At 27.5% G+C, this 17,001-nt stretch overlaps 1 protein-coding gene across 1 annotated transcript; it reads right to left on the bottom strand.

Moving 5' to 3' along the window:
- Positions 1-13,575: 13,575 nt before the first annotated feature.
- Positions 13,576-16,012, bottom strand: LOC129962409 (neuropeptide-like protein 30). The gene is made up of 3 exons (XM_056076167.1): positions 15,963-16,012; positions 14,408-14,700; positions 13,576-13,661 (listed from the first exon to the last, which is right to left on the bottom strand). The coding sequence occupies exons 1-2, from the start codon at positions 15,975-15,977 to the stop codon at positions 14,416-14,418; spliced, it is 300 nt and encodes a 99-aa protein (XP_055932142.1). The 5' UTR covers positions 15,978-16,012; the 3' UTR covers positions 13,576-13,661; positions 14,408-14,415.
- Positions 16,013-17,001: the final 989 nt, after the last annotated feature.

The following is a 17,001-nucleotide window of genomic DNA, read 5'->3' as shown; positions in this document are numbered from 1 at the left end:
AAATCCGTGCACCATATTTTATCCGCCTAGCTCAAAGCGTTCACAGACAGAAAGACATAACGGCAAAAATATTTTTTCGAACTTAGGAAGCTCTGAAATGTGGAGATTTATCAAAAAACTGGAGTTAATTTTTTTTTGTCATTTAGAATGCTTTTTCTATACTTCATATAAGAGAAAGTAAAAAAATTAATCATTTTTTTTTGCTTTATCTTGGCTGTGTGGTTATTTGTGAATTGTTATGTATTGACTCAAAACATTTTTTTCTTCAATCTTTACTTTCATTCAAAATTTGTGGAAATAACATTGCTTTTGTAAGTTTTAATTATTCATATTAAAATAAAGGATAAATTATGTAAGTATAAATTTCACACATTGCTTATCATAATCGTTTCTTTTCAATGCGTCTTTGTTCTGTCAACATTTGTACTGTTTAAATCCCATTCTTATGCGTTTGCCTGTGAATTCTTTTGTCTTGAAACTTTTAGTGAGCCACATTGTAATAAGCTTTTATTTCTGAATATCTGACATAAATAAATGCAAAAATTGCGCTACCTGATTTTTAAGCGCCTTTATTATATAAAAATAATTTTTTTTTCGTGTAAATACGGCAAGGATACTTGAAAATGAATGCTGTAGCCTTCATTAGTGCTCAGATTTCTTTCTGTCCTAGGATATTAAATGACTCTACATCTTTTGGACTGAGTCAAATCTTCTGGGTAAAAAAGTAGTACAAAATATAATTTTTTCAAATGTTACCACAGATCAATGTTTGAATCTAAGTTTTTGAACATTATTCCATTAAACAAGTCCTTAAAGCTTAAATTCTGGTCGTACAATCTTTGGTCTAATGCTGCTTAAGTAAAGGAATAGAATATAAATTTTTGAAATGCTAAAGATTATATATTTAATCAAATTCTGTTTTACAAAAGCTTTAATTATTTTATTTTATATTTATTTCTATCTTATGAAACCATTTCCATTTGTCTTTTTCTTATTATTTATTTAAAAAAAAAACTCATAGATTTACGCAGTCGAAAGCAATTTTACTTCCTTAATATTTCATTTTCCCTTTAAATAGAAGCAGATTTGTAATTCTTAAATTGACTCCAATTTCTGAAGATACAATGTAATAACATTATCTTTTTTTCCCCTATGGCTATAAACAAGATTTTTACAATTGGCTCTGAGCCTAACAGCCTCATCATATTTTGAAGCATTCCTAATTTTCTAGAAATAAAATAAATGATCCAGAAAAGCCGAAATCATAAAAATAGATTGGGAATGCACTGTAAGATGTGAGAGGAACTCACATTCTATAGACAAGTCAATAAACATTCCAATGGTCTCCCAATTTGCTTTTCGTGACTAATATCTCCAGAATTGTATTGCTTTATCGTTGTTTTGTCGTAAACGATTTATGGACGATTCAAATATTCATCTGCATCGAATGGTATTTTGCAAATCACGCGATGCAGACTCTCCCTCATAAGAACTATGTCTTGATTCTGGAGGATGACAAGGTAGAAATGGGAGGAATGCACAGCCGGTTCCCATCCGATTTTATGTTCCTTCATTATTAATGGGGCTTTGCTTTAATAGGTACTGCCGTTGTTTTAAGAGCCTTGCTGTGCCGGAAGAATAATGCATCCCGCAAGAAGTGATTCATTGTGTTTTGCTTTTGTAGTGCTCTTTATTTAGATGGGATTCTTAAATTGATGTTTTGCCTTAAGATTGAATGGGGAATTACGAAATAATTTTAAGAAGTTTTAGAATTACAAATGCCAGGCCCACTTTGTCGAATTCGAATGAATCGCAAATTTATGCTATTTAGATTTTCTTTTGTTATAATTTTTAACTGTATAACTAACATGTTATAAGAAATCAGCATAATATTTGTAATCATCAAAATTAATGGAATCACATGATCATGCAGTTTCATAACAAGCTTGATTGCATGTTATCTAAGCTTGTGACGAAATGTCTCTCTTTAACGCAAAAAAAGCATGCTACTTTATCTAACATTTTACACAATATTTGTATTTTTTTTCTGAAACGCATTTAATAAGTGAAATAAAAGTTGCAGAAAAATATGATTTATATATTATCCTTCCAGAAAAAAATTCTATATAATTGAGATTTGCAATGATGAAATTAACAGATATTAATAATCATAAATATAAAATGATACGAAATAAATCAGTTAAATATCAAGAATTACTAAAGAAAGGTAATAAAATCAATTAAAACACTAGTTTATATTAGAAGGGAAACCAAGGAGAGAAGTTTCCCTATACCTTTCTCACATAAATTCTTATAAATGTGTTACTCTCCATAAGCATAAAATAGAAAGGCCATGAAGCCCTCGAATTCCCATATTTCCATTTTCACACATGAAAATAGTGCACTTCATAATATAGTGCATCAACTGCAAGCCATTGGCGAATAACAATTTTGAAAAATTGATATTTGAAGTGAATCTAGCATTTTTATTGACTTTAGTTTGCTATTATTGGCGATTAATAGCTGATGTGCAGTTATTACGCAAATATCAGAAAACCAAATAAGTAAGACTCTTTTTTTTGGCCCTAACATTTGATATAGGACCATGATTTCAGGCATAAGATCACACATTATATTTCATTGTATGCTATTTCATTGCATATATTTATACCATTCATTGTATATCATATACAATTTCACTGCTTGTCATATTTCATTGCCATTGCATTTGCCTGCTATGGAAGTATAAATTAATAGAAGCCAATCTTTTCACAATGGCAATGAATTCCAAATTTCTTATGTATTTACATTACAGGTGTTAAAATTATGTATCAAATTTATTATATTTAACTTGCTTTTTGCGTTTTCTAGATATCGTATTAACTTGGACAATCGGGAAGATAAATTCTTTTGATTAGAATTGCTCAAAATTTGATGGAAATCTATAAATTTGAGCTTAAGACCATCTTTGAAATTTCATCCTCCTAGCTCAAAGCGTTTTAGAATATTGTATTCACATTTTTTAAAATAATTTCTTAAGTATTTTCTCTCGAGAAGAAGGAGAAAAAATTTATATATTCTTTAGGATGTCAAAAATGTCAAACCTCCTATTAACAAATACTTTTCTTCCTTTTTTAAAAAATTAATGCTCATTTTACATTTCCCTTCAGTCACAAATTAAAACATGCTTTGAAGCTTAAATATTTGTAAACGTGAAAAAATACACTGTACAAACCCTTTTTAAATTAGATATTGTCAGTTTAAAAACTGTGGTATTTCTAAAATGGTTAGCATAAAAATTCAAAGTAATTCATTTCCAGAAGAAAATAAAAACTACTTTTCAAAGTAGCTAATCTAGCAATAGTTGCTTTTGCCTTCAAGAGAATAGATATTCTGATTTGCCTTGTGTAAAAATTATCACGGGTTTTCAGTGGTATCAGAGCATTAGTAACTGTAATTATAAAATAAAATATAACACATTTTACTTTTGACCATTGCTTAGAATAAAAAAATTGTAAAATGAGAAGCAATACGATACAGTGTAATATAGCTTGTAAATAAAAGTTAAATTGCTTAATTCAATGCAATTTATATAGAAAAAAAGTAGAATCCGTTTATTTTAACCTTATTTGATTCTATACCTCTTAGCGGATTCAAATGAAACTGAGAACATATACTTTTCAGTAGCAAGAAGGACTGACTCAGCTATTAAAAAGTTTCTGTTTCTGTCTAAGGGAGATAAAACAAGAGTTAAACTATTTTGAATTACCTTGCCATAACTTCTGAAGAAATCCTCACATAGACATTATTTTTAAACCATCTTAAAGTACAAACAAATAGTTTTATAGTAATATCAGTTTCACTATAGTTTTTTTAGGCTTTTAATCAATTTGTAAAGTTAATTTACAAACTGTACAACTAACAAGTTTTTTTTTTTACATACGTATAGAACAAATAAACGTAGATGAGGTCACGGATACAAAGGCTAATAAAGTATTTGGCATACATAGAAAAAAAAAAAAAAACTGAAACATCCATCAATTCAGTTAAACAATCTGCACATCAAATCTTACTTTTCTTTAAACTCTGTCTTTAATCTAGATATGGATGAAGAAACATATTCGCAACGTTACTCATAAATAAATGTGTTTTGCCGTCATCCATCAAAGATTACAAGACGTTTTGTCAGTAGTTTTCGATTTCACTTGACAGTTATCTCATTATTTATGATTGTAGAAAATGTATTTCCGAAATAAAATTTTGAACTTTCTGGTTATTTATTTCTTGAAATATGCGTTCTTGTAACATGTTTGTTCTGTTTTTTTAAGTACAATTTTAAATTATGTTACCTAATTTTTTCTGATACTTTTTCCTTGTTCAGAATTTTCTATAAAATCGTGCTATTATATTCGAATATATATATATTTAAAAATATACCTTGACATTTTTTACGATTAATTTTTTTAATTGATGCTATTTAAGTTTATAATTAAAATTATTCTAATTAAATAACAATATTTCCACATGAATTTTGTTTCGAAATTATTTGCTAACACATCATAACTATAAAAACCAAAACTAAAGAAGAAGAGGGTTAAAACAAGGTTAAAAGCAGAATAAAAATAACTCTTAATACGAAGTTTCCTCAACAATTTATAATTTAAATATTAATAAAGAAATAATATTTTAACCAAGAATGTAGGAACAGGACAGTTGAGTTTTGAATCTGAATTGTTGAGTTTTAGACAGGAATATATGAAATTCTAAAACAAAATGCAAAAATATTAATGAAGAGAAAATTACAATTATTAATAAAAAATGAAAGAGAAAAATCATAAAAAAATCAAGAATGGAAGCAGAAAGAAAATAAGAATGCAGATAAAACAATTGAGTACTAGGTGTAAAAATTTTACTATCTAAAAATAGTTATACAATAATAATAATAATAATTACTATTTTTATATAGTAATTTAAATTACAATATAAAAATAGTAAAAATTTCATTCTATAAATTTATATTTACACATGTGAACAAATTCCATAACTGATAAAAGGAACGACTCCGTACTAATAAACAGTATTGACAACAAACAGAAATTAAAAATACAATGTAAAATAGTTGGATATTAGGTGTAAAAATCTTATAATATAGAAATAACATTATTTATATTTACACTTGAATAATTTCTGTAACTGATAGAAAGGAAGACCTCAAATTAATAAGCAAAAATCAGAGTGGATATTTACTCCTAATAATTGAATTCTCCGATTTTAGTTTGCCAACCTCATGAAATACATTTATGGCCCTCAAGGAGTAATTCAAGTTTATTTGTAAATAAATTAAAAAAACGACTACAGTCAAAATGAAGAAAATGGCTTTTATCTTTTTTGCTAATTCTCAATTCACTATTTGTAGAAGTTTAATCTCGCCATAATTCAAGATTGTATAAGTATTTATATCTAAAGTCTGTAAATTTAGTGAAAAAATAAATTCCTTAGGAATATAGAGGCAGAAAATACGACAAGATATTGTTGTACAAAGTAAAATAATTAGTTAGATGTTTGCTCACGTTGATAATCTGTCATATGAATCATATAATCACCTATCATAGTCATTATATGATCAGTCATATAATCATCTATGATTTAAATATAAAATACATAACATGCGCATTCATAATTCGTTTCACATAATTTGTTTCAGTACATTAATTTTTGGCTTAAATATTTAAATTATAAATTTTTAAAATTGAAAAAAAAATTAAAATTAAAGTGAAATTAATCTTTTAGATAATTCAAATGCACACTCTGAGTATTTTCCACATTTGAGAAGTTTATTTTTTAACCTAACATTTTATTAAAAAATAATTTGAATTTTTCTGAGACCTAAAAGTGATTTATGCAAATGAAATAAGATCATTATTTCTTACGTTCTTCATAAAATTTTAATTCTCAACAGACATTACATTGAAATTCGATGAATAAATATTTAAATTTCTATCATGGGTAGAATGATGTTATCCATAATGGATAAAAATCTCATTTAGTTTGCCAACACGAACATTCGGAAATTAACTGCATTTCACCGAAGACGGTAAATTGAAATTATTTTATGGATCCATTATTCAAAAACAATATTTCGAAAATATTCTAATACCGTTACAGGAGCATAAGTGGAAACATTAATGATCTTTTTTCACTCACGTTAAACTTTTAGACCGAATAACTTCTTCTAAGTTAATTATAAGAAAATATTATTTGTAAAAATGTAAATAAAAAAAAGAATACTTGAAGAAAGTCGAAAATTTTATTTTTTGAAACTGCTATGGTGCTTGGTAATTAAATTAATTAAACAGCTAGAGGTATATTTATTAATATAAAATTCAGTTAATTTTATTAATTAATTTATACAAAAGTGTAGGTGCAACATTATTTCATGCATAATGAATTTGCGAGTAGCAATGATTCTTTTTTTTTTTTTTTTTTTTTTTTAATTTCGAGCATTACGTACTATTATTTTGTGGATTATAGATCCCGTAAAATTTCAGAAGAGTCTGAATTTCATTTTGAATTAATTTAATCAAGAAAAAAAATATTTAAAAAAGTGTTCCCGATTCTAAAACTATAGCTTAAAAGACAATGCTAGTTTGCATATATAGCGCTTTGAAAAATTAACAAAAATATATCTGAAAAATAAGTAATTTAATAGAGTAATTGACTAGCGACTAGTGTTTTATCCTCCGTCTTTATATTTTAAATATTTGACACACCAAAGAACCAGCCCTTCAATCACAATCACTGAGCAAAATCATATATCATAATTATTATACAAAATCATAAGTAATAATATAAAATCATATAACATAAGTATTATATAAAATCATATAACATAGATATTATATAAAATCGTAGGTAATAATATAAATTCATATATCATAGGTATCATATAAAATTATTGATACCTAAAAACGATTCAATGGCCCTCTACCCTTCAATATCGTCTATTTGACAGAGAGACTTCATTTCTTTCATGTGCTTTCTTTGTGGAAAGGAACCTTGTTATTGTTCCCCAGTCACAAATAAAATATCTGTGGTATCGATGTTGCTAAATTTTATTTCAGATGAAACTTTTTGAGCCCTCAATAAACTTATGACTCTAGCCCCTTCCGAAGATAATGTTTAATTTAGGATGCAGCCTTGAGTTCAGTAACTCGACTGATATCACCACTTATAGTAGCCAAGCAAACTCACTGCTTTACAAGCACAATCGACAATCGTTATTATTCTACCTAAGGGACATGAAATTTTTTAAGATTTAAAAATTGGCAACATTAATATAAGGGTTTTAGCAAGGGAGCTCCAAATAAGTTAGATCAGGCAATCATTGATGATCTATCGAAGGGGTCATATGTATTCACATGAAATAAAAATTTTCAAAATAGGTTAATTGGTTATGGTCGGGGAGTTCTGCTGTGCTTTCGCCTTAAATGGTTCATAAATTTTTTAAAATTCCTTTCGAAAATTGAGGAGGGTAAAGGGTGGGCAACTGCTGACTACCTGTTTAGGGACATAAGGTTTCATAGGAAATGAAACTTTTGAATTTTATCTAGCTTCAGCTATAAACTGCATGGCCACTATATTAATAGAATTTATTTAGTATTGTCAACACATTTTGATGAATTGCATTTTATTATAACAAAAGAAGGAACTATTTTAAATTATACTTGTACACCGAACAAAAAGCATTCTAACTGCTTCTAACTGATGGTCCATTGTTGAAGCTGGGCCATCGAAAAAGTGAAATTTTGCTATATCTCTCGAAAATGGAGGATAGTGGAAAGATTGGAAATGACCGATGATTATGGATAGAGTAGCCATGAATTTTTACCTTTACTTTTAATAAAACCAGCCGCGTTTAAAGACTAGCTGGTTTATCGGGATTAATGCGAGGTTAAAAATTTCAATATTTAATGTAAGTTGGTTACTTAATAGCTTTATTAGAATAATACAATTTAGCTACACATTTTGATAATCATTTTTTTGTTCAATCAAATTTTGGTCAATTCAAATTTTGATAATAAGCCTTACGACATTCCGTTCGTCATAGTATGCATTTTTTTCTAATATTCTGTCAATAAAATTTAATATTTAAATTGAAGCGAAAATGATAAAGCTTCAATTAAATTTAATCGGTTTATTAAATTATGGACAAAATTTAATTAATTAATTTTTGTTCATAATTAGCAAAAAGGTTCAATTTTATCATAAACTCAGTCAATATATAATCTCAATCAAATCAAATCAATTGCAATGGAGACCAGCATTCAAGACCAAATGAAATGCAATATATGCCTTCGATAAAACATTAACATTCTTGCAAAAGAACATTAAAATTTCCTTTAACTATGCTACAAACAGTTTGGAATATAAGGAGAATATTTCAATATTCCTTTAGAGGCATATTGAACATGATAAAATCTATAAGCAACAGTTTAATTCGAAGGTTATATGTACTTATAAGTAATGTTTTATTCATAGATATAATATTTAAAAATAATGCTTTATTCATATGTTCAATACTTACAAATAATCCCTTAAAAAATGTTTACTTTAAAGTTCAATAATAATTGGGAAGAATTTAAATTTTATTTATTAAATTTATTTTCTAATGTAGAATTTCAAATAGCAAAACTTCATGTTTCTATTCTTTTTATATAATACCCATCAGAATTTGTTAAATTGTAGGTCATAACCTCCAATCATGGACATGAAAATTCTAATATAACATTTTCTACTCTTGTTTCTTCTATAGTTGTATTTTTAAACAAGTAAGAAAATCATTTGAACTGAAAATATACCCTCTAATATTGATGTATAACTATTTTTTCACTGAATTTTCTTTAATTAATTTAAATTATTTTCAAATTTTGAGGGAGAATAAATTTTTTCAGTGAAATATGGTTTTACTAATGCAGAAAGTAGAAAAAATCCTGGCGCCGATTAATATTAAACTTCTTAAATTCTGGATATGGGAATTTTAGCAATTAATAAAAAAACCATTATGATGATAATTAAAATGAATTTTTGTACTTTGTTATGCTATATTTTTAAATAAAACATAATTTTAAAAATAAATTTTAAATTGATGACAAATATTTGATGAAATTTATTTCAAGAAAAAGAAATTTGTCATTATATTTTATTTTAGAAGAAATAATCTGTCAGATAGATAATAGTAATGCCATTAAAGTAATCAGCAATTAGTAAATAGTTTTGCTTTTATATTAAATTTTAATTAATTTCTAAATATCATCAAAATTAAGAGCAATATTTAGAATAATAAAATACAATTAACGAAAAACCTGTTACCAAAACAAAGAAAGTTTTATATAAAACTTTATACAAATTCTCTTTAGAGCATATATTTCTTTAATATTACTACAACGTCTGATTGATGAAGGTGAACATTGATTCAGATATAGAATTATATCAGATTTTAAAAGAATATAAAGGACACTGCTTTCAGCTCTAAGAAATATTTATGGTTTGAAGAAGAAATTATAGAAGCAGGATCGGTAATAGTATTATTTTACTCCGAAAAAACGGTAATTTATCTCTAAGATTGATTCCGAGGATCATGTTATCAAATCTATGCTTATTTTGAATATAATAATGAAAAAGAAAAGAAACTTTAAAATTCAAACTCAAGAAAGGTTACACCCTTTTCTAGAAGATTCTTCCATTAGATCTAATGACTTTATAAGTCTCTCGACCCTCATTTACATCTATCAAAATCCACAAAGTAACTTTACCTTTTGGGTGGAGAGAGTTTTAAATAAACTGAAACGGCTCTCCCCATGCTCGATATTTTATACTCTAAATTCAAATTGAATAATACTTGAAAGGCATAAAGAAAGAGCTTGGAAGGCAAATTTAAAATTCCTTCCCTTAATGTCCTTCTTATCCTAAAATACATAAGTGATTTCATCGGCTCCGCTAATGACCCAACTCCGCAATAAGTCACACAAGAAGAGAAGCGAACCTCTCAAAAACCATTGACTCTTCCTCTACCTGTGACAAGTAAAAAAGGATTGAAAAATAGTCCCGATTCTTCGCCAAAAGACCATTTTTACTGCGCGGTCCCCTCGCCTATTGACTGAAAGAAAACGGGGAAAAGGTAGGTGGGTAGATGCTCCGCTCGAGTCCCCCCCTCCCCCTTTCAGTTGGTAGAAAAGTACTAAGAGTTCTGTGGTGCGGGGAGGTGCAATTTGCAAAGATAGCGAAAATTTCTTCCTCTCCCCCCGACCCATCACGCGAGTCCTGCGAAAGTGCAGATGTTTTTTTACCCCCCTCGAGCGCGTGATTAGGGTGCTGGGAAGCAGGTATTTACTGGAGTTCCGTGCATTTTGTAACTTCTTATGATTATATACATGTGTGAGAGCAAATATACAGTGTGAGTATCCAGCTTCGCTTTTTTGTTTTTAGTTTTTCTCTTTCCTCCGGACTGCACCGCTGTGGCAATGTGGGATGGGGACGCGTGCGATGCATGCCACAAGTTAGGTGAGGTGTGTCTCTCTCACGTGCCTGCCTTTGGTTACACACTTCCAACTTCAATCACAATAAGGTAACGTGATGCCGCGTGGTCGTGTGAATTTCGCCTCTCGTACTGCTATTTAAATTTTAGTGTGGGATTCAAGAGAGTTCCATTTAAATATACTGCGGAATTAAAATGACACTGTAAGCATTTTAAGCATATGTTTAGCTTATTAAATTGCCTTAAACTGTTAGAAAATTTTACTTCCGAAATATGTTTATCATGTCAGATTTGATGCCGTTTGGTGTAAAAACGAATATTTGAAAAAAGATTGCATTAAAAAAATTTTTTTTTCTTTTAATAGGCTGCTTAGAAAAAATATATGGCATATTATACTAGTTTGTTATCATGATAATAATAAAAATAGATAAGTTTTTTTAAAGTCCATTTGATTTGAGTGCAGAAATGTAGAAAATAATGTATATATAAAATAATGTGGAGCCCCCTCCTCCTCCAAAAAAAGCAGTTAAACTATTTAACATGACGATATAAGTTCTCTAAATAAACTGGAATTATATTCATATTTTAGATTTTTTGATGAATATTAAGGAATTTTGTTTCTTATGTTCTAAATACTTAATACGTTTCTCTTCATACTTTTTTTTACTCATATACACTTTTATAATTTTATACATCATAGTATACACAACACATTTTAATATTTTTTTTCCAAACACACACACACACACACACACGTTATTCTTTAGCGTACTAAAATAGCATATTTCCAAAAACAATCAGTTTCCTTTTCATTAATCCCCATCTTTTATTTATAGTATATTTTATAATTCATTTTTATTAGGAAATCAGGGAACTGATCTGGTATAAAATACTTCCATACTCTTTTGACTGATTGATGAAATTGATTAAATAAAATGAAGGGGATTTAAAAAAATAATATATTTTTTACAAAAATTATGTGTCATTTTAAAATTTTTAATGTAAATAAAAACTTCTAAAATTTTCTTCCAAAACGTACCTAAAACTTATATTATTAGAGTCGGTTAATCAAGTAATACATACAAAGTTCTACGCTAATTTAAGTTTGGATTTCAATGCATATTTTACACAGAGTGGAAAAATATATGACTTCGAACACTTTGATGTTAAGAAACATGTATTTTAAATTTGGTCTTGTAAAATACAATTTACATGAGCCAAATGCAGTATATACAGGGTGTTGCCGAAATCGACCGATAAATTCTCAGAGGGGATAGTAGGCATCAAAAGGATTAAAAATCCCCGTACCATATGGAGTCCCAAATGACGTTTAGTAGGTGAAATCGCACAAATATAGGGAGTCCGAGAATCGTTGGAAACTGTAAAAAAATAATAAAAAAAATAACAAATGTTGTTTCAACTATGACTTCTTTTTAAGCGAAAGTACATTCTTAATTATTTTTTTTTTCATGTAGATAACATGCCGATTTGATGATCCAGGGTCGTAAATCACAGAAAACGAAAAAGTAGTTTAGAACCCTTATCTCAAAAAATATTAAAACTTGTTGAAAAATAAAAGATTGAAACTGTAAGTAATTTTACATTTGATATAAGTATACTCTTTAATTTGATATAATCATGTAGTGTGAAAACTGAGGAGTTTTTAATATATTCAAGAAAAAATAAAATGAGCACCAGAAAACATCGCTGCAACATCGGTACCGCTGTTTGCAGCGGGTGTTCGAAAGATAAATTCAGAGATGGGATAGTAGGCATTAAGGAGATGAAAAATTACCAGAAAACATAGAGTCGCAAGTGACGTTTATTCGGCGAAAATCTCAAAAACAGAATTCGAGAAATCAATCCATTTAATTTTTATTGAATATCTTAAAAAATCCTCAGTTTTCACACTACATGCTTATATTAAATTAAAAGTATAAAATTACTTACATTTTCAAGATTTTATTTTTCTTCAAGTTTTAATATTTTTTGAGATAAGGGTTCTAAACTACTTTTTTGTTTTCAGTAATTTTCGATCCTGTATCATCAAATCGGCATGTTACCTACATGAAAACAAACTTTTATGAATGTACTTTCGCTTAAAAATTCATAGTTGAAACATCATTTGTTATATTTTTATTAATTTTTTACAGTTTCCAACGATTTTCGGACTCAATATAATTTTGTGATTTTCACCCACTAAACGTCGTTTGGGACCATATGTTGTAGGTTGATTCTCAATTCCCTTGATGCTTTGCTTACTATCACATTTGTGAATTTGTCGGTTGAATTCGGCAACACCCTGTGTATATATATATATATATATATATATATATATATATATATATATATATATATATATATATATATATATATATATGTACAATCACGATTAGTTTATTTTACTTTTATCAGTTACGTTAATGCTATGTTTCGAAACATCATGAGGATTATTTTGAGATCGAACTCGCATTATAAAATCGTGGCTACATGATGAGGATTACATTTGAAGTGGTGCCTCTCCAAAATTCCATGCCAAATCAATAGAAGAACATTTAATCTTGAACATAAAATATGACATGTATCAGTTTCACAACTGCAGAGGATGGTTGTTCATTTCAGTTTTGGATCTGAAACTCCATAACTCCAAAATAAAGACAAATCTGGCTGGAAGGTTTTGGAAACGAGATGTTTTCACGAAATTTTGCTCTTTTCTAAGTATATTTCAAGAATAATTTATCAGATTATAAATAGTGTTCAATGGGTTGACTCAATCTGAAATGCAAAACTATTCACACTTATGTATTTTGAATTGTGAACCTGAAATTCATGAAATGTTAATTCCTTTCCGATTTTGCATTCGAATTCTATGTAAGCTATTTGATAATTTTAAAGTCCATTTTTCCTTTTGGTATTTTAAAAGCAATTTTAAAAAGGAGTATACGTAAAAAAATGATGTTATGAATTTGAGAATATGATTTTAAAGACGTTTCGAAGTTAGAAATATGTAGACTCTAAGTAAAACAACACAATTTTATTTACAAAAAGAAAATACAGAATCTAATGTCTACGTTAATCTGTCATGCATTCAGACTTTGCAGAAGTCTTTGTCGTTTCAGTTGTTCTCCTGAAATAAAAAAAGAGGAAAATAAATTTAAAAAACGGCAATAAAAATATTGGATTTTTAATTGTTGTTCATTATTTCTTTATTGCTTTTTATTCAAAAAGTAAAATGCTTGCCTTTGTAGAATTTCAAATTACACATTTATGCTCTCATTGACTATCTTAAAATCTTTTTAGTATTTTCAGAAACCAATAAGACTAATTCTTTTATGATTCAATGAAAATGAACAATCAGAACTAAATGATTATTATAATTCCATTTGAAAATTTAGAAAATGTTACACAACCATTTCGTTCATTTTGTTATTCCAGTTAATAAATCCTGACTTTTGATATAAAACTCAGACATTTGGGCATTAATGAAAAACATTTGTAAACTTTCAGGCATTATTGACCAAAGTGGAAATAAATTTTAGAAGACACAATGTTATCTTGTTACTTTAGGTCAGGAATTTATTAAAATATTATATTCAATTAAAAACATTTATCATAGAGCTGCATAATAACAAACCGTGCTTTGTAATCAACCCATCATAAAAACAGAAAAATGTTGCATTATTCAAAACATAGTCGTTTTAAGAATTATGCAGTTATTAAATGCAAAAAAAAGAAGAAGAAAAAATTTGCATACACATATCAAATATTTTGCAAACATTAATAATAAAAAATGTCTACTTGTTAGTTGCAAAAAGGATAGAAACATTTGCGGTGAAACAGTATTTGCACTTCAGAATTAAAAATTGAATTTACCTTAATATTTAGAAGACTCCACCGTATCCGTAACCTCCATATCCCAAACCACCATAACCATAGCCTCCATATCCGAGACCACCATATCCATAACCTCCATAACCAAGACCATATCCTCCATATCCAAGGCCATATCCGCCGTATCCTAGTCCTCCGTATCCCAATCCGTATCCGTGACCTTGTGCCTTTCTGAAATATCTGGTGCTGATTCCGTGGCCATGACCATGGTGGCTGTAGTGGGGAATGACGTCCAGTGAGCAAGCAACAATGGCTACAAGGGCCAAGACGAAGATCTAGAAAAAAAGCACAGAAATTTTTCAATCAATTACTTTTTTTGCAACATATGTGTGTTCGTTTCAAGTGTCTTTTTTAAAATCATTTTAGCGAGATTTAATGATAATTTGAAATTAATTCAATGATTTTTTAAAAATAAAAGCTTGAAATAAATTTCAGAATATTAAAAAATTTCTCTATATATAGTTTCAATCAAAAAATTTAATGCATTTGATTTGAAAACAAGCTACGTGTATCAGTATTAATTTTTGTTTTGAATTAGAATATTCGCGACATTTAAGTTTCCATACTCTAATTTATGCTTGTATTTCACGACAGTTCTTTTTTTTTCATTTGATTATTTTTTATATTTACAAAATGGATTTTATTAAGAACATTTACGCTTGTTGCTGTAATCTAGATAGTAAAAATAATGACAGATAGCAATAATAAAATCTTCCAATTTTAAATTTAGAGATGAAATATTTTGAGATTTGTATTCATATAATTAATATGTATCTAAAATGATTTTATTACAATCCCTAACATTAAATTAATACTGGAATAGAATGAATGTCTTTTGTGTCAGCACACCAACTTGAATGCCCAGACTAAATAAATTGCTGCTGCAATTTTGGATAATAACAAATTTAATTGTTTATTTGATGTCAGTAGTACACCAGCAGTTTAATTATTTCATTTTAATTTTATTTTTAAAGTTGTTTGCAAGAACTTAAAAAAAACTATTTGCTTTGCAACATCATTTTCTATCTATCGACAATATGTGAACCATTTTTTCTGAAAACGAAACTTTATAACGAAAGCAAGCATGTACAAAAAAAATATTATTTGATTTAGGCTATAATTTTAGCATAGAAAGTGCCTTAATACCTTCTCTTTCATTTAGATTTCCCCATGCTTTTAATTATTGAATTTATTTATTTGTTTATTAAAAATAGTCGTTCTAAAAATATTAAAGATGCTAAATTTAAAAAATAAACCTTTACTTTCTTTGCTTCTTTTTATTTAACAATATGATGCTTTTTTAAAATTTATTTTTAGATCTCGCTTTTCTGAATTCTACTTTTTTTATAAGTCGGCAGTATTTCTCACATTAGACAAGTTCTACTTTATTTAGATTTAGTATGATGTATTTCATTAATATAATTAAAATGATTATATATATGAGAGCTATTATAATTAAATTAAAACTCCTTTTGATTAAAGATATTTTTTATAGTTAAAAAATGAGTTAATTTTTTTAAAAATAAGTGACACTTACTAGTACTTTCATCATGTTGAAATTAGAGAGAGAAAGGTAGTTTAGATAATTCACTCGTTTTCAAGCTGAATGATTTTTTCACAAAGAAACTTTGTCTTTTATACAGAATTTTAGTTCCATTTCACTGAACATGATTGATTGTTCTTTCATTGATAAAATGCAAAACATTTTATAAAATATGTCACATTAAAATAGCTCAATTTGATAAGATATTGAAACATATGATAATTAGAGCAATTTAACAATGCCGCTTTCAAAATTTTTCACATGTCTATTATTAATGACACTTAAATTAGTATTTCGCCAACCTGAAATAAGTACTTATATTTTTCTTTGTCTGAATTTGAGAGCGAATTATTTATTATTTGATTTTCCTACCAATGTATGTAGTTTGTATCTGCATGAAACGGTTGGCAAGTAAAATTAATTATTTTCAGAAGACAGTTATGCCTTTATTATAATTACTGGATTATTTAAATATAGTAATAATATCATTTTGAAATAAGTTAATAATCGTTAAGGAATTATTAGAAAAATTCATATGTAATACTTCATTGAAATTGAAACTGTATATCTGCAGACATTTCTACATGTTTAATACTGACTTCATTATTTCAACAAGTGATACTTAGAAAACTGATCTGAATGATATAAAAACTTAGTTACTTTGTTTGTTTAAACTAAAAATTACTTTAAAACTTAGTTTGTTTAAACTAAACAATTAACGTCACGCAAGCACTGCAATATTACGAAACAGATATCTACATCAAAGAATTGCAGTGTCACCATATTTTATGAGATATGTTTATTATTTAAATAAACATATATGCAATATGTTTATTATTTAAATTTGATCTGACATGTAGGTATAGATATGTTATTTCAGTTTAAATAAGATTCTATTTATAACTTGAAAACAAATAAATACCTTAAGATATTATATTTTATCCCAGAATACAATTGAATTGTAATTTAAATTTTTTAAAGTTATCTTCTCAACAGTTATACCAAAATTCATGAAGATAAAGAGATTTCATCT

This window comes from Argiope bruennichi, chromosome 2 (assembly GCF_947563725.1).
Source record: "Argiope bruennichi chromosome 2, qqArgBrue1.1, whole genome shotgun sequence".
Lineage (NCBI taxonomy): Eukaryota > Metazoa > Arthropoda > Arachnida > Araneae > Araneidae > Argiope > Argiope bruennichi.
This window is presented reverse-complemented; position numbering and strand designations above follow the sequence as displayed.